General features: G+C 45.1%; 2 protein-coding genes across 5 annotated transcripts in view; one reads left to right on the top strand and one right to left on the bottom strand.

The window, feature by feature from the left end:
• RRP8 (ribosomal RNA processing 8) overlaps positions 1-23,703 on the top strand; it is a 50,638-nt gene that overhangs the window by 9,393 nt on the left and 17,542 nt on the right. Inside the window, exon 8 of one of the 4 annotated variants that reach the window (XR_006271959.1) lies at positions 2,034-2,145. The exons of 2 other annotated variants lie outside the window; for them this stretch is intronic. Coding sequence is in view for 1 of the 2 variants with exons in the window: in XM_043481097.1 (XP_043337032.1) it covers positions 2,034-2,201 (168 nt within the window). In the remaining variant the exon portion in view is untranslated. Of the gene's footprint in view, positions 1-2,033; positions 4,382-23,703 lie in introns of those variants that run through there. One more of the 4 variants, XM_043481097.1, reaches the window with a different exon arrangement.
• Positions 14,056-23,703, bottom strand: part of DNHD1 (dynein heavy chain domain 1) — a 62,530-nt gene continuing 52,882 nt past the window's right edge. The window contains 11 exon segments of the mRNA XM_043481103.1: positions 14,056-14,677; positions 14,871-15,655; positions 15,877-16,026; positions 16,175-16,266; positions 17,036-17,237; positions 17,326-17,448; positions 17,614-17,800; positions 18,000-18,962; positions 19,085-19,263; positions 19,441-19,593; positions 19,804-20,079. Coding sequence (XP_043337038.1) covers positions 14,327-14,677; positions 14,871-15,655; positions 15,877-16,026; positions 16,175-16,266; positions 17,036-17,237; positions 17,326-17,448; positions 17,614-17,800; positions 18,000-18,962; positions 19,085-19,263; positions 19,441-19,593; positions 19,804-20,079 — 3,461 coding nt within the window. The 3' untranslated portion in view covers positions 14,056-14,326.

A 23,703-nucleotide genomic window follows, 5' to 3' on the forward strand; every position in this document is an offset into this window, starting at 1 on the left:
TTGGCATTGGCTCAGGAATTCAAGGATCTTAGCAGTTAGGTCTGTGTGGTTCTCTCGGTCTCTTGATTCTCATGGTCACAAGAGACACCTTGTGATTTAATTAATTGGAAACACCCTACTTCCTTAGCCTTCTCAGGAATCTCACAGATTGCCACAGCCCCTGTCTTTTTGGTCTTGCTTTAAGGGTCCTTCTACATTGTTAATACTCTGGTGTAAATATGTTCCATTATTCCCTGGAACATGACTGAGATCAGTCTGAAATACTAACGTTTTAATTACATTTGTCTTCCCCACCCCTTCCCACATCTCAGTGACTTGTCAGCAGCTCCTCCAGTTCAAAGCCTTTCTCCGTCCAGCTCAGTGGGGGTGGGGAAACCTTCACGGTTCTGTTCATTTCACTCGTTCTTTACGTCCTCCGTCACTTCTAGGATTGGGATAGGGAAGGGTATATTAGAGGGAAAAGGGCTGAACTTTTGGTTTAGTTTGGCTTTATCAGTGTGTTCTACTAAGACAGGCATGTAAATGTTGGTTCAGTGTGTGAGGTGTTGGGGTTCTTTGGAGCCACTCCCTGCCCCTTGGGGACTTTTGCACTAACTGGCTCTGGTTCCCTCCTTACGATACTCAGCCCACACCCCTCAGCTTCTGACCCTGACAGTGTATCCATTGCCTCCTAGTGCTAAAGAACCTCACCCTGACCAGCAGTCCTCCCGAGAGAGGTCTCAGCAAACATCTTAAGAGTGGTTACCTTTCTGGGAGCCCCCAGGAGACTTCCGCATGTTTGTCCTGCCAAAGGGCAGAAGTACAGCCCGACTAGCAGCTAACTCCCCTCCCCTCGCCCTGCCCCAGCTAGCCTGACTCTGACCTCTCCATTCTCTCTGTGGTCCCAGACCCTCACAAATGTCTTGGGTTACTTTCTCCCAACAAGCCTCCACCCCAGTGGCCTTGTTGGAACTGGGGCTATAAGTTTCTGACTGCAGCAAGCCTCCTGCTAGAGAATGTAATGTTGAATAAGGTCTCTCCCTGTCATGGGAATACAAAATGACTCCAAGTGGTCCTCTTAGAGCCCTGCTCACCTGATTGAGGATAGAGGGAACAGCACTTTTCTTTGCCTTTCGGGGGACGTTCTCTGTATTCCTCCAAATTCCCATCAATGAAGCTGATGTTTCTAACTTCATGTACAGTAGGAGGGTTAGTGAGCTCTAGATAAGCTTTATTATCTAAGAGTAAATCTTATGTTGGGCTTCCCCAGTGGCTCTTCGTTAAAGGATCCACCTGCAATGCGGGAGATGTGGCAGGAGCTGCATGTTTGATTCCTGGGTAAGGATCCCCTGGAGAAGGAAATGGCAACCCACTCCAGTATTCCTGCCTGGAAAATCTCATGGACAGAGGAGCCAGGTGGGCTATTGTCCATGGGGTTATCGGACATGACTTAGTGACTATATAGATACATCTAGGGCCTTTATTTAATATCCTCTTATTGTGCAAGTATTTTTAAAAAAATTTAATATCCATCCATGTATCTATCAGGGCTCAGTCAGGAAAATAGAAACCACACTAAATGTTTCAAATAGAGGACATTTAATGCAGAGAATTGATTCCTAGTGACAAAAGCCAAGTCAAAAGAAAATGCTTGATATAATTAAAAATTGAGAACTGGAGAAATCAGATAATGTGCAAAGGCCTGGGAAAACCAAGCGGAAGAAATGATATGATTATCAGAAACCAGGAGCTCAGAGAAGTGGCCCCTTTTGACTGGTCAGTACTCAGACTTTTGTGGGGGAGGCTCCCTCCACATAACCTGGTGCTTGGACTTCTGAGGAAGGACATGGCCTTGAGGGTGGGGGCGCACGGTCTGACTCTTCTCTGGCCGTCACGCCGGAAACCGATCTGCTGCTGGTATCTCAGAAGTGTAGCAAAGCTGCTGCGGAGTGCAGAAGAAGCTGGTAGCCAGAGCCAACTGTCTGCAGCTGAAGTACTGTAACAGCAGCTGGAAAACAGGAATGAAGACCCTCCCCCCTGTGTTTCACTTTCAGTTTCCCTTTATGGCATCTCTTTGGCAGAACCTGATGGAACCATCTGGCAGTGGATTCTGGGAAATACAGTTTGCAGAGTCACAGCTGCAGCAACACAACTCCAGAGTGTGTATGTGGGGGGTGCAGAGGGAGATACAGAGAGTGCAGGAGCCAAAAGAAAATAGATAAATAACCAGAGCATTCCATGCATTAATAGCTGCTCATACATCTAGATTGTTTCTGTCAGCCCTGAAGTATCTCCTAATAAGCATCCACCATAGTAAGCTTATCCATTCTCCTGGTTGCCCCAAATTCTTTTCCATCTCAATAAATTAAAACCCTTGCAGTTTAGGGTTCTGAGTACAAAATAAGTTCCCCCAATTATATGCACTCTGAGATTTGGGAGGTAAGTATCATGTTCCTGCTACTTGTCTGTTGCCAGAGGCAGGTTTAGATGTTGGCTTTCTGCAGCATCATTTGCATCGAAGCCAAGGACAAAAGGATGCGTACTGTAATGGCTAAAGTTCAACTTAGTACTGGAGGTTCAATAGGTAAAATAAATCTACTTTGTACAAGCTTGGCTTTGATGGTTAAGAGGAAAAATTATTGGAAGGATATCAATAAGTTACTCAGAGAACTAATGGAAAGTCCAGGGAGTGAGGCTTAGAGAGCAGACAGGAGCCAGGGTAGGATGAACAGCTGCAAAAACTAAGGTCAACTTTAGAGTCATCATGGTTAGGATGGCATTGCTGGCACCATTGCTACTTGACTTTTTTCCTCACTCTTGTCGGTACATAGAGTGATGCTGAGAATTGAGTTTATCCTCTTAACCAATCCTGTTAGGATTGGTTCATGAAAGGCCCCTCTCCTGTTCTTTGTTGTTTCCTTTATTCCTGATTCATACTTCAGTTCCTCTTAATAGCTTCACAACATATTTGTTGTGTTCCCCTGGACGCCTGTGTATCCTTGGCAAAATAGATGGTGGTTTTGGTATATGTGTGTTTTTGCAGAGACTGCCAGCTGATCCTCACAGCCGTTTTCTTCTTTGTGGGAAATCAGCTGGACTCTTTCCCAGCTTCCCTTATTCTTAAGTGTGATCAAGTGGATGATAGTAGAACTAAGGTGTGCTACTCCTACGACCTGGGTCCTTAAATTTTCCTATGCACGGTCCCCCATGTTATTTCCAATTTGGCCTTTGAGCATACAACCTTGAAAGCTACACCTTGAAAGAGCCAGAAGATGGAAGGAGCCTGAACATCACTTAGAGGAGAGCCACCCACCAATTTGGAGCATCTGTTTTGGATGTCTCATGAGTGAGAAATAAATTTCTATCTTTTTCAGCCAGTGACTAGTGATCTTTCTTTAAAATCCCTTTTAATCGAACACATCAGAAAAGTAAACAAAACAGGCCATAAAGAAAAGTAAAGAAAAATGTTAAGCCTAATGTTTTATCACAAGGCCAGCGACCAGGTAGGCACCACCTAGACTGAGAAACCAAGTGCTGGCCACACCCGACAGCCTCTTTTATGTCGCCTCCCAAACGTGAGCAGCTTTCTTCTCTCAGCATTACAGAATTGTCACCATCCAGGCTTCCATGACATTGATTTCCTTGCTTTTCTTTATAGTCTTACTAGTTGAGCTGTTTGGTTGCTCAGTCATGTCCAACTCTTTGCATCCCCATGGACTGCGCACCAGGCTCCTCTGTCCATGGGATTCTTCAGGCAGGAATACTGGAGTGGGTTGCCACTTCCTTCTTCAGGGGATCTTCCTGACCCAAGGATCAAACCCACATCTCTTACATCTCCTGCTTTGGCAGGAGTGTTCTTTACCACTAGTGCCACGTGGCTGAAATACAACCAATTTTTTGTATGTTGACCAGGGAGCAGCACCCTTGCAAAGTAACCTCACTTATTCTAGTAATTTATCTGCATTCTTTTTATTTTCTGCAAATATTATCCTCATAATGTGTAATTATCATATCAGTTTATTTCATGCTTTCTAATTCTGTATCATTTATTCTTATCCATGATGTACTCCAGGAGGTCCATCACTATGTTCAAGTGATGTTGGTAGAAATCTTTGAATCATTCTCAGACTTGAAAGAAGAACTTTTGGTGTTTCATCACTGGGTGTGATATTTGAAGTGAGATTCTGATTAATGGTCGTCAGGTTAATAATATGCTCTACTTGCTATTACTTGTATTATGAATTGAATTTGGAATTTTGTCAAATGCTGCTTCTGAATTGAGATGGTCATATATTTTTAAAAATTCTGTCAGTGTAGCAAGTAAAAGATTTATTTATTTTATATGTGAAATCAACCTTAAGTTTTTGGAATAAAATCAGCTTCATTGGTTTTACCTGTTTTACATATTGGTGAAATCAGTTTGATAATATTTTGTATAGGGCTTTTTAATCTGTGCTCATGAGTGAACATAAATGATATCTTCCTATAAATCTTCCTTTTCCCACACAATGCAGTGTTTTTAAGTTCTTCTCATGTTGCTCTGTGTACTATAACTCACTTTTAACACCTTCTTCAAATGTTCTAATGACTTATAGCCCAGAGTTCTTACTATAGCTAAAAAGGCCCTATCCTGTTTGGATTCCAAATATCTCTTGAACACTCACCCCTTTTACACACACCCTTCCAGCCACACTGTCCATTTTGCTATTTATTGAATATTCTAGGTATGCCCTTGCCGTTGTACTATTTCATCTACCTGGAATATTATTTCCACAGATATCTTTATGGCCCACTTCCACACTGTATTCAGGTCTCTGTTCAAATGTCAGTCTATCAGATTATCTTTCTCTCTAGCCAATACTTCTTATATTTTCTCCCAGTACTTTCTGCTGCCTTAACCATGCTTAGTGTTTCTTCAAGGAACTTACCATCACCTTTTAGATTACATATTTATTTATTTATATAGTCATTGTGTATTTCCCTGCACTTCCAAGAGAGCAGGGACTTCTCTGTCTTAATACTGTATCCCTGATAGAACATACTTGCATCCAACATCTGTTTAGTGTTCCAGTGTGTATCTGTTTAGAACATTTAGCTTAGCCATTCCTCTAAAGACCTTTAGATTATCCAAGTCCTTGTGACTACAAACAATTTGGGGAAGAATTTTCTTATAAATGTTCTCTTAAATGTAATATGGGTCTTTGTTCCAGATTTCAAGTTAATTGGTTAGGCCAGTTATCCCACAATTAACAACTCTAAAATCTGAACAAAATACAAACAAAAACCAACTATTCGAAGGCCCTGGAAAGTGAACAAGAGCAGGCAGAAAGCAGAGGAGAATTTAACCATGAAAGACTTTAGCTGCAATGGGTAAGAATTGTGATCTTTGTGGTCTTTCTGTCTGAAGGTTTTCCTTCCCCACCCCATTTTCCAGCCCCACCCTATCCCCAAGTTCCAAAAGCAGAAAACCACAGCCTTACTTGCTCAGAATAGCAGAGGACAGAGTTCAGGGCTGGTAAAACTGGTGGAAATGTAAGAGCCTGGAAATCTTGGAAGAGAGAGAGTGGTATAAGGGGTGAAATCAAAATATGGACATAAACTCAGCCCAAATCCTTGGATGACCACTAAATTACACATGCACAGTGGAGACTCAGGGGGACCTAGCAGAAATAGCTGGCAGAATCCAGTGAGGAGTCTACCTTTGAATGATAGAAATACACTGGGGAAAGGTTTGCAAATTTGCTGCTTTTTTGCCTGAGTGCATTCTTCAATCCACGTCCAACTTGGGATGACAGCTAACGTGTCACAAGACAGGGTTTGGCAATGGAGAAAAGCTGGAAATTTAAAAGGAAAGTCCCAGAAGCAAAAGAACTATAGAGGAGATGTGCCCGTAAGTCTGTCCAAATCTTTGACAAGTGACTAAATTGTGTAAATGCAGGTGAGATGCTTTGAGGCTAGGCTGAAAAAGCAACTGCTGGAAGCCAAAAAAAAGTAAGCAGGTATATCAACTGTTGCATACATATTCCAGGAAATACGAAATTTGCATTTTGAGCCCACCCCCCATCCCAAAAGTTCTTCTATAACAACACCAACAACAAATTGTCAGAACATAACAGAATGCGAATTTCCATTTGGTTCTTGTAGTTTCTGTTTCTACGGCATATTATCTATAATATCCAGTTTTCTCCCCAAATTATAAGACGTGCAAATAAACAGGAAATTATAGCCCAATTATAATTATAAAAATATGAAATTATATAAGCAGTAACTTATACTTCAGGTAAAAGAAACTCAATAGAAACTGACTCTAGTGGGCTCTGATATTGGATTTAGCTGTCACATAGTTCAAAGTAGCTGTTATTAATGTGTCCAAATAATGAAATGAAAATATGTCTAAGAAATTTAAGGAAATTAAGGCCTCAGTGAATACACAGATGGGGAACCTTGCCAGAAACATAGAAACTACAAGAAAGAACCAAATGGAAAACATCAGTAAAATTACAAACTTCTAGCAGGACTAACAGAGAAAAGACACAAATTATCAATATCAGGAATGAAGCAATAAATACCACTACAGACTGTGTAGACAGATACATAAAGATAATAAAGGAATGCTGCAAACAACTCTCTGGAGGTTTATTTAACAACTTCATTGAAATGGAACAATTTTCCTCCCCCTAAGGACACCAGAATACAATTCATGCAGTATGAAATAAATAGCCCTGTAACGATTAATGAAATTAAATTTGTAATTCTAAAACTCCCAAGAAAAAAATCTCCAGGCCTTGATTGTCTCACTAGGGAATTCGACCAAATGTTTCAAGAGGAAATAACACTGATTCTTCATAATCTTTTTCAGAAAATAGAAGGAAACACTTCCCAATTCATTTTAAGAAGCTATTGCTCTGATACCAAAACCAGAAAAAGAGAATGTAAACACAGACCAAAATCCTGATTAATATAAATGTAAAAATTCTTAACAAAATGTTAGCAAATAGAATCCAGCAAAATATGAAAATATATACCATGGCCCAGAAGAGTTTATTTCAGGAATGCAAGGGCTGGTTCAATAGTAGAAAATCAGTCAATGTAATCCACCATATTTAAAGGCTAATGAAAAATTACAGGATTACATCAACTGATGATAAACAAGGATTTGACAAAATTCAACAACCATTCATAATCTCAGAAAACTACAGAGGGAAACTTGTTCAACTTCATAAAGAGCATCTATTTTTTAAAAATCTGCTAACATACTTAATGGGTTAAAAAAAAAAAAAACCTTAATGTTTCTCCCCTAAAACTGAAAAAAATGCAAGGGTCTCCACTTTTACCATTCTTATTCATAGACAATCCCAAGGAATCTACAAAAAGTTCCTAGAATAAGTGAGTTGAGCATCATAAGATAAAAGGTAGACCACAAAAGTTAACTGCATGTCTATACCGTTTCCTGGTGGCTTAGACAGTTAAGAATCTACCTGCAATGCAGGAGACTGGGGTTCGATCCCTGGGTGGGGAAGATCCCCTGGAGGAGGAAATGGCAACCTATTCCAGTATTCTTGCCTGGAGAATTCCATGTACAAAAGAACCTGACGGGCTGTAGCCCATGGGGTCACAGAGTCGGACACGACTGAGTGATTAACACACAAAAATTAATTGCATTTCTATACACTAGAAATACACATGTAGACACTAAAATTTAAAATACCATTTACATTTGCTTGAAAAGAATTTAAGTACTTAACTATAAATAATACATTTGTAGGATTTCTATTGGAGAAGGCAATGGCACCCCACTCCAATACTCTTGCCTGGAAAAATCCCATGGACAGAGGAGCCTGGTAGGTTGTAGTCCATGAGGTCGCTAAGAGTCAGACATGACTGAGCAACTTTACTTTCGCTTTTCGCTTTCATGCGCTGGAGAAGGAAATGGCAACCCACTCCAGTGGTCTTGCCTGGAGAATCCCAGACATGGGGGAGCCTGGTGGGCTGCCGTCTATGGGGTCGCACAGAGTTGGACACGACTGAAGTGACTTAGCAGTAGCAGGATTTCTATGCTAAACACTGTACAGTGGTGATGAAAGAAATCAAAGATCTGAAAAAATGGGCTTCCAGGTGGCACTAGCAGTAAAGAACCTGCCTGCCAGTGCAAGAGACGTCAGAGATGCTGGTTTGATCCTTGAGTGGGGACAATCCCATGGACAAAGGACAATCCATGGGGCTGTAATGTGTTGGACACAACCAAAGCCACTCTATGCATGCAAGCAAATAAATGGAAAGACACCATGTTCTTGGATTGCAAAAGCAGTAAAGGCATCAGTTATGTATCCATGTGGGTATAGAGCTTTAAACACAATTCCTATCAAAATCCCAGCATGACTTTTTGTAGACATAGATAAGATGATTCTAAAATTTGTATGGAAAGGCAAAAGAACTAGAATAGGTAGACAGTTTTGAAAAAGAACAAAGTAGGAGGAATCAGTTTACCCAATTTCAAGACTTACTACATAGCTACAGTAATCAAGACTGTGTGGTATTAGTGGAGGGGAGTATAGATACAAAATCAATAGAATGGAGAACCCAGAAACAAACCAATACAACCACACCCAGCTGATTTTGACTAAAGTGCAAACACAGTTCAATGGGGGAAAGATAGTCTTTTCAACAAATGGAGCTGGAGAACTTGAACATCCACAGGCAAAAATAAATATATACATACATACATAAATCTTAATCTGTCTTGACCTAGTCTCACACCTTGTACAAAAATTATCTCAAAATGGATCATGGACTTAAATGTAAAATGATAAAATGATATATAGTGATAAAACTCATAGAAAGAAACACAGAAGAAAGTCTCTGATATCTAAGGTGAGGCAAAGAGTTTTAAACTTGGCATCAAAAGCATAATTCATAAAAGAAAAAAACTGATACACTGAGATTTCACAAAAATGTAAAACCTTCACTTTGTGGAAGACCCTATTAAGATAGGAAGCTACAGACCAAGAGAAAATATTTGCAAACCACATATCTGACTAAATATCTAGAATATATAAATAACTGTGAAAACTCAGGGGTCAAAAGCCTGATAGCCTTATATCTACTAAAGAAATCGACTTTGTTATTAAAACTTCCTCAGCAAAACAAAATAAAATCTCCAGGCCCAGATGGCTTTACCGTGAAATTATATCAACCACTTAAATAATACCCATCTGACACAAACTCTTTTAGTAAGCAGAGTAGGATAGTACACTTCCCAATTCCTTTTGTGTGAGCCTAAGACAAACCCAGAAGCAAAATTACTAGGACATACTATATTTAATTAATTTCACTAAGTGCTGCCAAATTGCTCCCCAGAATACACCAATATACCCTTCTACCAACAATACATAAGGACTCCTGTTTTCCACTGTCTACTCAACATTTCTTACATTAAAAGCAATAAGAGTGCCGCAGAGAGAATGGATTCTGGAGACAAATGCCTGGATTCCATAACTGGCTCTGAATATTTTATAATAACTATAAAGGGAGTAACCTTTAAAAACTGTGAGTCACTATGTTATATACCTGTAATTTACATAACATTGTACATCAGCAATATTTCAGTTTATAAAAGTGCAAAAGAAGGTATTGGTGGGGGGGTTGACTTGCAGGATTGTTAAAAAGATTAAAGGAGATAAGCAATTTGAAAGTGACTCTTCCAGTACCTGGCGTAAGGCATGTAGGATCTGCTCCCCAGAAGGGGTTAATCTGTTCACTCTAAAAGGAGTAAACACACAAAAGACCCATGTCTCTACATCTAGTGCTGGCACCAACCAGTCTTCCATCAGACTCATACTGCCCAGGGATGGGCTAACTGTTCATCCACGACCAAAGAGGGGCCTCCTTCACCCGATTCACATACATCTGGAGAAAGCTGTATTCAGTGGGGACACTCGAATCTCCTTCTAATCAATGGTTCAGATCCTCAGGGTTGATGGTGACTTCAGTTCAGTTCAGTCGCTCAGTTGTATCCGACTCTTTGTGACCCCGTGGACTGCAGCACACCAGGCTTCCCTGTCCATCACCAACTCCTGGAGCTTGCCCAAACTCATGTCCATCGAGTCGGTGATGCCATCCAACCATCTCATCCTCTGTCCTCCCCTTCTCCTCCTGCCTTCAATCTTTTCCAGCATCAGGGTCTTTTCTAATGAGTCAGTTCTTCGCATCAGGTGGCCAAAGTATTGGAGCATCAGTCCTTCCAATGAATACCCAGTACTGATGCTGATGGCGACTGATGGCGACTGTGCTGGATGCTTACTCTATTCTTCCATGCAGAAAAAATTTCGGTGTAAGGTAATGCTGTCTGAGGTTCCATGCAAGAGGATTTGTCATCTTGAAGTTTTTAAAAGTACTCATTCAAAATACCATTCCTTGCATGGCTCTCAAGCACAGGCTCATAGTCATATGGTCTAAAATGGGTCCGATTTTCTCTCCCCAAGTGAGAAAAGTATGTCAAGTAGAGTGAGAACTTGAAAACTGAGTAAGAGTACACTTTACTCAAAATCAGACCCAGATATTATTTGGTTGTAATACTACAGACTAAATCTTCTTAAAGAAAGAAATATAAATAATAAAGGTAAAAAACAAACTGGCTCCGACTTTGTGACGTTGAATAACTGACTGAATCTGTATCTCAGTTTCTTGACCTGTGGTATGGAATAATAATATTATAGTACCTAACTTACAGCTACCAGGGCTTCTTAGGCATTAATGAATGGACTGGCACTTTCTTTTTTTCTGTTTCAAACATTCCCCATATATATGCTATTTCTGAATAAGGATTTTCAAATTGAAAAGCTGAGAAAAATATAAATGTTTCAGGTGAGCTGCAGAGCACTAGTCAATGAAATTTTTGGTCTTTGGATTATTAATTCATATACAGTACAGAGCCAGATCACAAATTTCCTCACAAATTTGGATATGCAGATAAAATTTAGCTCCTTTCTCAATTACTGATCTGATTTTCCTCACAAGTCTCACTCCCATCCTCCCAGAAGAGGCTAGAAATAAATTTTCATTTGTTCACTTTGAAATACATTCTAAAATTCTGAGCATTATACCTTTGTTCCTCTCCAAAGTGGCAGCTGGGTGTTGCAAGGAGGGCTTGTGTGGCATTTTGATGTCAGAAGAAATGGGTCCCTGGCCTAATACTGACTCTTGGACATGCACACGCTGGAATCCTCTGGGTAGGGTTGGCCTAATTCCACACCTGGGCGTCCTGCCAGAATTTGCTTCTAAAGCTCATGAATTTGTGGTCTTGTCTTTTTCAGCTGTTGGGGCCTTTTGCCCCTCCCTGCCAACTTGGCCTCCTCTCAACAACTCTTGTTTGCTGCTGCAGACCCCAGTGATTCTCTGCCTCATATTCCCTCGAGCTTAACAGATCTCTATTCAGTTTCTACACTATGCAGGAATCAAGGGACACTTCTTCCTGTCCATGCCACTCTGCCTTCTTATTGCTCTTGTGGTCACAGTAGGTCAGTGTTGCAGAGTAGTTCCCTTCTAAAATCATAAGCAGGGGAAAGAGGAAAAGCCTCTTTGCCCTCAGTACCTCAGTTTACTTCTAAAGTCCCAGATCATGTTTATCATATTCCTCCTTCCCTTGACTCCACTTCTTCATCCCCTACCCCTCACCCCGCCACCTGATCTTTCAGGACAGGATGGGACATATCTCTTCCCTTTGTCACATGTCTTACTTCTTCCTTCCTTTCATTGTTTGAGACTTTACTTCCCTAATGAGTTATTTTTTTTTTAAGTTTTAAGTTTGGTTTTGGGTTTTTTTTGCCATACCATAGGACATGTGGGATCTTAGTTCCCTGACCAGGGATCAAACCTGGGCCTCATCAGTGAAAACACAGTCTTATTCACTGGACCACCAGGGAATTCCCCTGAGATTTTAATTTATCTGATAGACAATTTCAACTGTGAAATTGTTGAATCTGGAATATTTTTACACTCAGTCATTGTATTTGGGCTACACTGTCACTTGCTACTTATAACCTATACTTGTCTAAGTTGGTACTTATAACCTCTGATTGTCTAAGTTTAATAACAATTTGCTGTGCATAATTCAAAAGTGAATTTCAGTCAATTATGCATCAGTAAAGATGAATTTAAAAAAAAGAAATTCTAGGTTTAAAAAAAGAATACATTTTGGTCTAGAGAATGATGTGGATTTATAGAAAATTTTCTGGTCTAACCCATTGCAGATGGTTTTACTTGTGTATCACTATTGTTCCCTGTTCCCAATGGGGAAAATAGTATTGATGGACATATGGTACATATGGACAATAGTACATATGGACAGAGAGTTCATTTATCCAAAAGGACTTCTTTAATACTCTGCTAATCTCCTCACCTGAAGGAATAGCCATGCCCCCGGTTATAGAAAAGAAAAGGGAAGAGTTTCTGAAGAAAGAGGGAGCTTTTGCCTCTTTGCTCAGCCTTTGTTAAAGGACATCAGTTGCACTGCAGTCACTAGCAAGTGGGGGTAGCTGAAGAGCCTGTGCACTGATGCTCAGTATACATCTCTGCATTTCCTCCCACCACATAGCTCGTACCTAATCATACAGCAAGGGAATTAATTTGTACCTAGTAAATTCTGGTGCCTGGGGGCAAGGAGAGGAGCTGGTGTTGGCTTTTAACTGGTGTTGTCTGCTACATTCTAACCCAACTTTTATCCAAGAGGTTGGAGCTGGGGTAGGAAGCAATCACGAAACTAGTAATAACTGAACGTATCAAAGCAGAATTCCTGATTCTCTACCTCCAATTTCTCTCAAATTTCTCATCTCACTTAATGACACCATGATCCACCTAGTTGCTCAAGTCATCCTAGATTTGCCCTTTTCCCTCACATTCAATCTTGTCAGTAAGTTCTGCTGGCTTTGCCTCCAGAATATTTCCTAAATTCATCAATTCTCCATCTCCATGGTTATGACCGTAGTCCAAACTCCATCATCTCTCACTTGATTTACTTCAATAACCTTCAAACAAATCTTCCCCCTTGTTACTCTGGATTTCCTTCCATTCATCCACCCACCATGGGTTTCCCATGTGGCACAGTGGTAAAGAATCCACCTGCCACTGCAGGAGATGCAAGAGACACGGGGTTTGGTCCCTGGGTCAGGAAGATCCCCTGGAGTAGAAAATGGCAACCCACTCCAGTATTCTTGCCTGGAAAATTCCATGGACAGAGGTGCCTTGTGGGCTGTAGTCGATGGGTCGCAAAGAGTCAAACACAACTGAGCAACTGAGCACACATACACATCCACCCACCATAGAACAGCCAGAATGATCTTTGAAAAAGATAATTTCCCTTCTAGTACTCTCCAGTAGATTCCTCCTTACACTTTTAAAAATACAAGCTCATCATCACGATCTGCTCCGGTTTATACCTTTCCATACTTTTGGCTCACTCTGCCCCTCACTCACGTGTTATAGCTGCATGTTCTGTTCCTTGAACACCCCAGGTTGTTCTTGCCTCAAGCTCTTCGCATCTGCTGAAGGCTCTATCTGAAAGATAGGTACTCCTAGATTTTCTCCTCCTAGATCTAGCAGACCTACTCCTAGATCTTCAAATAGCTCCCTCTCAAATATTCAGCAAGCCTCCCTTGACCATCCAAACTAGATTAACTGCTCCCCTCCAGTCACACTCCAACACATCAGCCTGTTTTGTTTTCTTTATAGCACTTAAAAATCATCAAATTTAACTCATTTATATGTTGGCCTTTTTATTGTCTCCCAGCATTAGAACAACCTCATCAGTGCCTGGAAGAGCACCTCATTCAGAGGAGGGCTCATAAATGACCATTGAAAGAACATAGGACCTTGTGTCTTATTTTGCTTTTGTTTCTTCATGTGTGTGCTGAGACTCCATCTTGCGGGGATGACTAGCTGGGCAGAATTGGGGCATTCCCAGGCACTACTAACTGCCTGAGGAAATGATATTGAGTTCTAATGTTCTCCCTTTAAAAATATCCCTTGTGGGTTTAGCATGGAGCTGAGAGCACAATTGTGAGCTGGGCAGGGATTCAAAGTCCTATGTGTTAGCCATCCTGAGATCTGCCTAGCCCCTTGGAGATAGGACTAACCCCAGGTCCATCTCCCCACAGTGTCCCCACACTTGCCTCTCCCCAAGTGCCAGGCACACACCCTCTTCTACCTTCAGTGTGAATAGACCTCCTCTTTCTCAGATGTACACACAGTTTTCCCCTCAGAGTGTCACTTTCTCTGTGTGCACACGTCTACATCCCTTATAAGTCTCAGAAACGTTTCATCAAATCAGTCCAACTTTATTTTGGCCGAGGGCTCAGGACAACGGAGGGCTGCACACGTGGACTCTCCGCTGGATGCAGGTGGCGGGGCTGAGCTTGGTGGGCAGGGGCAGGTGCATCACGACCTTCCTCCTGTGCAGCCTAGTGGTGCCCAGGGGCCCTTCCAAGTACACAGGACAGGAATACACTGCCAGGCCGCCTCGGGGTGGCAGGTCATTGGCCCCTAGGGCCTGGGCACTGACGCTGACGGGAGGCAGAGGGCTGGGTTGACTGGAGGAGCTGTCCTGCAAGGCCCCTGCTACCGGGTCCCACTTGGCATTGTGAAGCTGTAGTCCAATCAGCAGCAGCCCCATCTCTGGAACCGTGGGATGTGGGCTGTTCGCCACCTGGGGGCGCCAGAAACTGGTCAGGCAAGGCTAAGAAACTAAGGGGTCCCGGTGGAGTCGGATCAGAGAAGCAGGTGAGCTACTGAGGAAGTAGAACCAAGAGAAGCTAAGGTGAGGGGCTTAGCTACACTGCGAGGTGTAACCAGGGATTTGAAGGAGCGGAACTGGAAACGAAGGGGCAGCACGAAGATACCTGGAAGTGCAGAGGACTGATCAGCTCCTGACGTTTGTGGGGGAGCTGACTGGAGCTGGAGACTTTGCAAGCTAGGAAACTTGTCGGGGCGACCACAGTAAAGGTAGCTTCCCAACGCAGGGACAACAGCAGGCGGCGCGGGTGGCAAAAGGCTGACAGGTGAAAGATGCGCTCTGGTACTTGGGTTCCCACACCCAGGTAGCGAACCAACAGCTGCCCACGGCGCGACAGCTGCCGCAGCCAGTGCCAGGGCGGCTGCGGCCCAGCAGGCGCGTGGGGTCGCCAAGGCGGGGGTAGGCGGCCAGTCCAGAGAGCCTGAGCCACCGCGGCACAGCGCCGGGCGGCACACGGAGGCGCGCCCTTCAGCTGCTGCAGCAGGCAATCCAGGTCCCTCTGCAGCGCGCCCACCAGCTGGCTCAGTTCCAGCACCTCCATCTTGAGGAAGCCCTCCAGCGGCAGCGGCGCACTCAGCCCCAGCTCCCCAAACCCCACGCCAGACTCCTCTTGGCGCGTGGTCTCGGTCAGCTGAGCCTGCAGTGACTCCAGCCTCCGCTTGGCTTGCGCTAGGCGTTGCCGCAGCCGCCTTTCGGCACGCCGCGAGGTCCCGCGGGCCGCGGGCACCCAAGTAGGTGAACACCGCTGCAGCGCACTCAGGATGGCGCGGCTCTGGCGTCGCAACAGCCAGGTCTGGGAGCCAACACTCAGTCCGCAGATCCGGGGTTCAGGCGGTGAGGGCAGTAGGTGCATCTCAGCCTTGCACTCCTCCAGAGCATCCAGCTCTAGTTCTTAGGGGTTGGAGAGGAGGGGTGAGAGACAAAGACCATCTCTTTCCACCCCAAAACCAAGGAGTAGGCCTTCCTCTGACACTTGAACCCATCATTATCCCATAACTGTGTGAATATCCTCCTTTCTATACCTTTATTGGTACCTTTGTTATCTACCCTTGAGCAAGGTGGCTTTACTGTGCTGCTTCCCGCCCCAACACAGATACCTGACTGCAGCTCACCTGGGCTGGGCATCAGAGTGGCCAGCAGATACTGAGGTGTGTGTGGCTGGGCTTCATTCCCGCTGCTGGAGCTCAGGCAGGCTCGCGTGAGGCTAATCAGGACCTCCCTGTCCTTGTCATCTCCCACAGGACCCCCGTAGAAAACCGAAGCTGAGGGTGAGGTCAGAGCCCCTCAGTTTCAGCCCCTCCCATTTCCACCACCTCCCAAACGGAAGTAGTAGATTATCTCCCATCTCAGTGCTCCCCCAGGCCACTCCCTTCTGGGCTCTCCTAGGAGGGGGGACAGGAGTCGTCTCACCTGCCAGCTCTCTCATGGCAACACTAGGATTGCTAAGGCTGGCCCACAGCTGGTCTTGGATCTGCAGGACGTGGGTCAGGGTCACTTGACTCCTGAGGGTGGAGAGCAGGAAGTCGGGTTTCAAAACTGTCTATATGCTGAGCATTCTCACATCTTTCTCTCCAGCCCAAACTTCTCTCCTGAGCTCCAGACCCATGAGGCTTACTAGGCATTGCCACTTGGCACCTCAAATTTCCTTTCAACTGAAATCATCATTTCCCCCCACACCAGCCACCCAGTTGTCCAGTGCTGAAATCTGAGACCCATCCTTGACTCTTCCTTCTTCCTCACCCCATATTTACTCTCTCCCCACTGTGACTACTCTAGTCCCAACCACTTATACCACGATCTCATTTCTCGATACTGCCAGAGCCTCCCAAAACTATTCTGCTTGCCTCCAGCCCGCCCCATCTGGTCCATTCTCCACACTGCTGCCGGACTGATCTTTCCAACAGACAAATGGGATCATGTTTCTTCTATTTAAAGCTCTTTAGTGGCTTCCCACTGCCCTCAGGATCCAATCAGTCCCACAAGCCTCTCCTCTCCCACCAACCCCCAGCATGTCCACCTCAACCACACTGAAGCCTTCTCGCTCCTGCCAAGCTCAGTCCCCTCTGCTCAGAAAGGCCTCCTCTCCTCCTCATCTGCCCCTGCTGTCGGGACTCAATTCGAAGCAAGATTCCCAAGTCCTTGGAGAAGGCTTCCTTGACTTCTCCTTGCCCTCATATTTTGGAGCTCCCCAGAGATGAATCCCAGCATGTGAAAAATATTCAGTGTTTGCTGAGAGACTGACAGAGCAGGATGGGTGGGGGGGTCCCTCACCAGTGCCCCCTGTGAGCCTGCAGCTTCATTCCATAGAGCTGCCGGTGTAGCAGGAGGCCATGTAGGAGAAGCAGAGGCAGCACCCTGCTTGGGGGTTGCACAGAGAATCCTTGCTGGACTAGCTCCATATTGTCGACCAGGACATGGCCCAGCTCCAGGGACTGGTCCCAGAAAACAGGCATGGAGTGCTGAGTGAGCACGGCTGGGGAGGAAGGAAAGTGCTGGATCAGCACAGTGCAGTTATCCTCTGGGCTCCAATCCAAGAGCCTATGGGGAAGCTCCTTCCTCACCTGGTAAGGAAGCAGTAGCTTCTGCAGACACAGTAAGCCAAAGACGGAAATCCCTATGGACAGCAGCCACATTCCCATCTTCTTGTTGAGCAAAAAGCAGGTCTAACTCCAGGTCCGAGACCTCTAGGGGTCAGACATGGGGCTGAGATCAATTGCTGGACAGGGATCAGACTTGAGGCTAAGGGGTCATACAAAGGGGATGAGGGGATAGACCATGAGGCCCAAGTTCAGGCTCAGGCCCAAGTGCAGGATAAAGTCCTAGAAGCCATCTCTAAACAGCAAACCCACCTTTGGCTCCATCCAACAGTCCCAGCAAGGGCTGCAGCAGCTCTTTTGGCCAGTGAGGCATAAGATGACAGTTCTCCAGCACCAGCCATTCCCCCCTGAGCATAGCCTTATGGAGAGAGCTGATCACGATGGAGACTGGATCCCAGGTTTCAGAGCCCAGAGCTATCACCTTCAGATGCTTCTTCCCCTGGAGACCAACAACAAAATGGCAGAGTAACTCAGAGATCCTAGGATGACCCAAAGGACCCAGAGTAATGCCACATATAACCCAGAAAGTCCCTGAGTAATCCAGAAAGATCCATGAGAATGCTGGAGGGGGTGGGCCCACCACCCACCCCAACCCTAAAATCCCCGTCACTCTGTGGCCAAGAGGCTAGGGCTCAAACCTGCTTATGTCTGGCAGCCAGTTTCTGGATCACGGTCAGGTGATGCAGGGTGGCAGTGGGATGACCAGGTGGTGGCAACAAGATCAGTATGGGCTGAGTAGACTGAGTATGTTCAAAGGGGATGGTGTGGGCACTCAGGTTTTCATCCAGGGGCCGGCCCAGGAGGCTGGTGGTGAAGGTGGCCAGGGTGCTGACCAGGCACTCAGGTCGCAGCACACGCCACAGGATCAGCTTCTGGAGGAGGCTCAGTGGGTGAGCCCCCGGCCCTGGTGCAGGGCCCAGCACGCTGGATGAGAGCGACAGGTAAGCCTGCCAAACACTGGCATGGCCCGCCAGGGATGCGCACAGCCCGGCAAATGGGGGCAGCACCTCTAACATCTCACATTCCTGCCAGGTTCTCAGCCCTAGCCAGGCCGGTCGAGCCACACCTGGGGCTGGTTTTTCACAGCCTGTGCTGGGAGAGACTGCCAGTCCAGGCCAGAGGGCCAGCCTCTCCAGCTCCGGCGCCTTCCTTGCCACTCGCAACAGAGCCAAAGCACCCAAGACGGCCACCAAGGGTACTCGGGTCAGGCCCAGTGTCGCCACAGTGCTGCCTAGGAGCTGGTGGGTCAGCTGCCTCTTCAGCTGCAGCAGACGGCAGGTTACTTCCTCCCGCCGGTGAATCTCACCCTTTATGCTGTTCAGAGCCCGCTTGGTGGCAGCCAGACAATCCTCTGGACTCATACGGAAAAGTGGTAGAAGGTTCTGCAGTGAGTTAAGAGCCTTTATGATGGTCATGCCGTGCCAGGCCACACGCCGATAGGGTGCCCACAGTGCCACCTCCTTCAGCTTCAGCTCTTCTAGGTCCTCTAAATGGGCCCGCAGCTGACACAGCTCCGCCTGGGCCCTCACCACATCTCGCAGGAACTTGGCTGGTTTCTGACGCCTTGGGCCCTGGAGCAGTAGCATCGTCAGCAGCCGCTCCTGCAAACAGTCACATTATTGCATGGATCTGGTCCTTCTCCATGTAGTTCCCCGGTCAGCGACATTCATCTCTACCCCCATACTGGGGCCCATCCCAACCCATAGACTGAATCCCCAAGCACCTCAACATCCCCTGCAGCTTCCCAGGAGTCCAGGAATCTGACGGTCAGGTCCCACCAGTGGGTCTCGAGCTCAGGACGCTCCGTGCACAAGATTTCCCACAGCATCCGTTCTTCTAGGATTTCCGTGTTCACGCCCAGGTCCAGCACATTCAGCCCTTTCAGCAATTCACAGCCTAGCACTTGGAGTCATGCGGGAGAAATGCTTAACCCCTTCCCTTCGGCAGAGCCAGGGGTGCAGGGCCCAGGGAGTGTGGCTACCGGCTATGGTCCTGAGCCCGCTCTAGGTCAGATTGAGTGAAGCTCGGGCCCTGGTGTGTCCACAGAGGTGTGCTGGCAACTCACCCACTGGGCCTCACCTTTTTCCAAGGCATTGAGGGGGACAGTAGTACTCAGATAGAGGCAGAAGCCAGGCTGCACCTGGGGTGGGCTCAGCTGTTCCCGCTGAAGTAGCCATTGCAGTTCTGGGCAGTCTAGGCCCAGCTCCGTGTTGGTCAGTAGCACGGGCAGGCCTGCATGGGGGAGACAAGGACACCTTACCCACCATGCCAGCACCTGGGTGCCCCCATGCATGAAGTCTGGCTCCAACCCAGGTTTCTTCCAGAGGATTAGTGCCTAGGGTGAAGGTAGGGGCAGAGGTCAGACTGGGGTTTGAGAGGCCTGTGGGGCCACTGAGTAGGGGAGGATGCAGGAGACCTTGGGCAGAAGGCATGCATTCTCACCACGGGCAGCTGCCTCCTGGAGCTTACGCCCCAGCTCTGGGCTGGCGCCTGAGAAGACTTGGAGCTCGGGAGGGGGCGGGGACTGAGTTTCCTCCTCATCCTGCTGTTCTTTCTCCTGTTGCTCCTGCTGCCCTTCCTTTTCCTCCTTCGTCTCCTTGATTCTCCTTTCTTCTGCCTTCTGCTCCTTTGTTTTATCACACTCATCACTATCATCATCTTCATCTCCCATGTTCTCCTCTTTAGACTCTCCTTTTTGATTTCTCTTAAAGCCCTTCCCTGTGGCAGGAAGATGAAGAGGCACTCTTTTCAGGGAGGGAATCGGGCTCCTGGGGAGCCCTATTCACCCAAGGACTCCAGCTCATGAAGGAAGGTCTGGTCTGCAGGAAGACACCTTAGGAAAGTCACTTAAACTCTCTACGACTCAATTTCCTCATCTGCAAAATGGGTTGATATTAGTGCATTACCGACACCACATAGGGTTCCTGTGACGATGACGTGAAACAACGCACAGAAAGCGCTCCACTGGCACCTGGCAAGCACTCAGTAGAGGGTAGCTCCCAGTAACTAGAAAATTCCAGGGAGGGGTTCTAGTCACCCCTGAAACTAGCTCCATTTCTGCCTATCTGTAGGTTGGCTAGATGAGTCAGTGCATTTCCCTTTTTGCCTGAGCTAATCCTGTCACTAACAACTAGAAGAGTCACCACTAGCATAGAGATCAGTGCCTGGAATTATCAATTTGTAAAAGAAAGTCCATAAACTGTGGCCTTGGCCACAAACATGGGCAGTGCTGTGGACACAGGTGGTTGGTTAACCAACATCTATCTGCAATCCCCTTCTCTTTTGCCTCCTCTACTGCAGAAGCTGGAAAAGATGAATAGTTTTTTGTTTTGTTTTATGTTGGGAAATTTAAGAATTTTAAGTTCTTAAAAAAATTAAGTGTTTAAGAAATGGGCAAGTAGAGGTTGCCAGACCCACAATCTGATGTGTTTGTTTCCTATTGCTTAACAAATTACCACAAACTTAACAGCTAAAAACAACACCCATTTATTATCTCTCAGTTTGGTAGGTTAGAAACCTGACCAGACGCTCTGCTCAGAGTTATACCGGACTAAAATGGAGACTCAAATCACGAGTTGCAGTGCTCAGCGGGGACTTGGGTGTTCTTCCAGGCTTACCATTTTATGGGTTTTGTTTGTTTGTTTTTGTTGTTTTATTGAAGTACAGTTGGTTTATAGAGCTGTTAGGTTCAGGTACACAGCAAAATGATTCAAATATATATATGCATATTCTTTTTCAGATTTTATCCACTATAGGTTATTACAGATATTGAATATAGTTCCCTGTGCTATAAGTAGGTCCTTGTTGTTTATGTCTTCTATCTATAGCAGTATACATTAATATCTGCTAATTCCAAACTCCTAATTTATCCTCCCCCTCCTTTCCCTTTAGTAACCATAATGTTATTTTCTATAAGTATGTCTGTTTTGTAAATAAATTCATTTGTATCATTTTTTTAGATTCCACATATAAGTGATATATGCTATTTGTACATCTGGCTATCCAGATTTCTGGAAGATCTTTTATTTTTCTGATAAAAGGGACAGATATTGGCTAGGAGCACCTCTGACATGACTCTTGGAGGGATAGTAGCATTTGATAGCAAATACGGTGACTTTAAAACAATAGAAATTTATTCTCTTAGTGGCCTTGAGACCAGAAATCCAAAATCAAGGTGTTGGCGAGATTGCACTCCTTCTGAAGGCTTTAAGGAAGATTTCTTTCTTGCCTCTTCCAGCTTCTGGTGGTTCTAGGAGCTCCTTGGCTCGTGGCTACATAACTCCTCTGTCTTTCCCTTCACAGGCCTTCCTCTGTGCACCTATGCCTTATCTTCTATCTCTTATAAGGACACTTATCACTGGATTTAGGCCAACCCTGGAAATCTAGGATGGCCTCATTGCAAACCCTTAACTCAATTATATCTACAAAGATTCCTTTTCCAAAAAACATCACATTCATAGGTTCTGGAGGTTAGGATGAGGATACATCTTTTGGGTAGGCACCATCCAACCCACAACAATGTGATAAATGACTATACCAAGGGTCATAGGCCAGAAAGCTAGAAGATTCTGGGTGCTTGGAGGCAACACTGAAGCCCTATACCTGCTTATCCCAGTCCTTTTTATTGGATAAGAAGGACTTATCCAATAAAATAAGTCCATTTGTTTAAGCCATGGTGAGTGGGATTTTTGTTACAGGTAGTAAGCGGCAGTGAGGATTTTTCTTATCCTTACCAGTAAGGTGGCTAGGCTATGTGTAGCTAAAAAGCTGGCTTATCTCATGGGACTTGGCCCCTGGGCTCACTGAACTTTAGTGGACTTAGTAGAAGATGCTGGAGCAAGCTGGCTACACCTCTTCTTAGTGAAACAATCTCCAGAAAGAACTTAAAGGGAATTCCTTTTTTCTCATATCAAGCAGTGTTAGATCACACATGATCAGATACTCATGCACCTTGCTGACATAAAAAATGATTCTGTACATCATATCACATGGAATAGGAAATCACAGGCTATTGGAAAATCAGGGATGCCTCCAGATTCATCACAAGCACTTCTCTCCCTGCATTCCCTGCCTGACAAGAGTAGTCTCTCTTCCCCTTTTGATCCACATACTTCCAAGTAGGGGCTGCATTCCATGGCCAGGAGCCTCAGCCTAAGCTCCCCCCTAATACTATTTTCTTACTACAGCCCTGAGGTGAAGGCCAAGGTTTAGGTGAATGACAGTTACACTAAGGCCTAGTGGAATAGGTGGAGTCCCCAGAACCAATGTTAAGAGACAGAAGCCAGAAGTTGGGGCTTAAATTCAACAATAAGAATATAGCAAGAGTTCTGGCATCAGTTAATAGAGTCTTTACAAATGAAATCTGGAGGGGAAAAGAGAGATTTTAGGGGATTAGCCAGAAATTCCCCCATCTGGTAATAAGTGTTTGCTTAATTTTACAGCACATCCTAAGCCCCCATACCCATTCCAATAGGAAGTGGACATTTACGGTATAACAGCTACCAACAGGGTACTCTTGCCTGACCGTCCTCTCACAGATACTTCTGGGGGACAATGGGCAAGGAAAATTATACTGTTTATCAGAACTCAGGGCAGCTGAACCGGCTGTCCAGGAACTCACTCCAGTGAATTCAATTAGCCAGTGAAATGATGCTAATCTTTTACCTTCTGTCTGGCATTGCACAGTATATGCTGTAGACCAATATAATGTGTATTTCTCACCCTTTCCAAGTTTCTAAACAGAAGTTTATTAGTTATCTTGATTTGATTTTGCTTCTCTTTGCTTATCAGGTGTATTCTTAAGGTGAGATTCACTTAATCTAGGATAGTTTACAGAACCACCATGAAAAGCCATATCCAGATCTGATCAAGAGATTATTCAGAGTTTCAGGACTCAGAATTGGATATGGCAGCTAGATGTTCCTTTAGGGTGTCTCTTATTAGAGAGGGGGTAAATTAATTTCTGGCTCCACGTGTGCTAGCTGTATAGTGGATGTTTTTGTAATGGTGTATGAGCACAACAGAAAGTCATATACTGGACAACCAAGGGATGGACTGTAGTATTAACAGCAGTAAGACACTGGTAGTAATAATGACTACTGACTCAACGGACATGAATTTGAGCCAACTCTGGGAGAGAGTGAAGGACAGAGAAGCCTGGCATGCTGTAGTCCATGGGGTCACCAAGAGTCGGACATGACTCAGCAACTAAACAGCAACAACAGCAAATAATGACTAATGTTTTTGAGAACTTATTATACATCAGGCACTATGTGAACTCTTTTTTCATGAATATCTTAATTCTCACAACATTTTATGAGATGGCCATAAGACCCTGATTTT

This window comes from Cervus canadensis, chromosome 11 (assembly GCF_019320065.1).
Source record: "Cervus canadensis isolate Bull #8, Minnesota chromosome 11, ASM1932006v1, whole genome shotgun sequence".
NCBI classification, from domain to species: domain Eukaryota; kingdom Metazoa; phylum Chordata; class Mammalia; order Artiodactyla; family Cervidae; genus Cervus; species Cervus canadensis.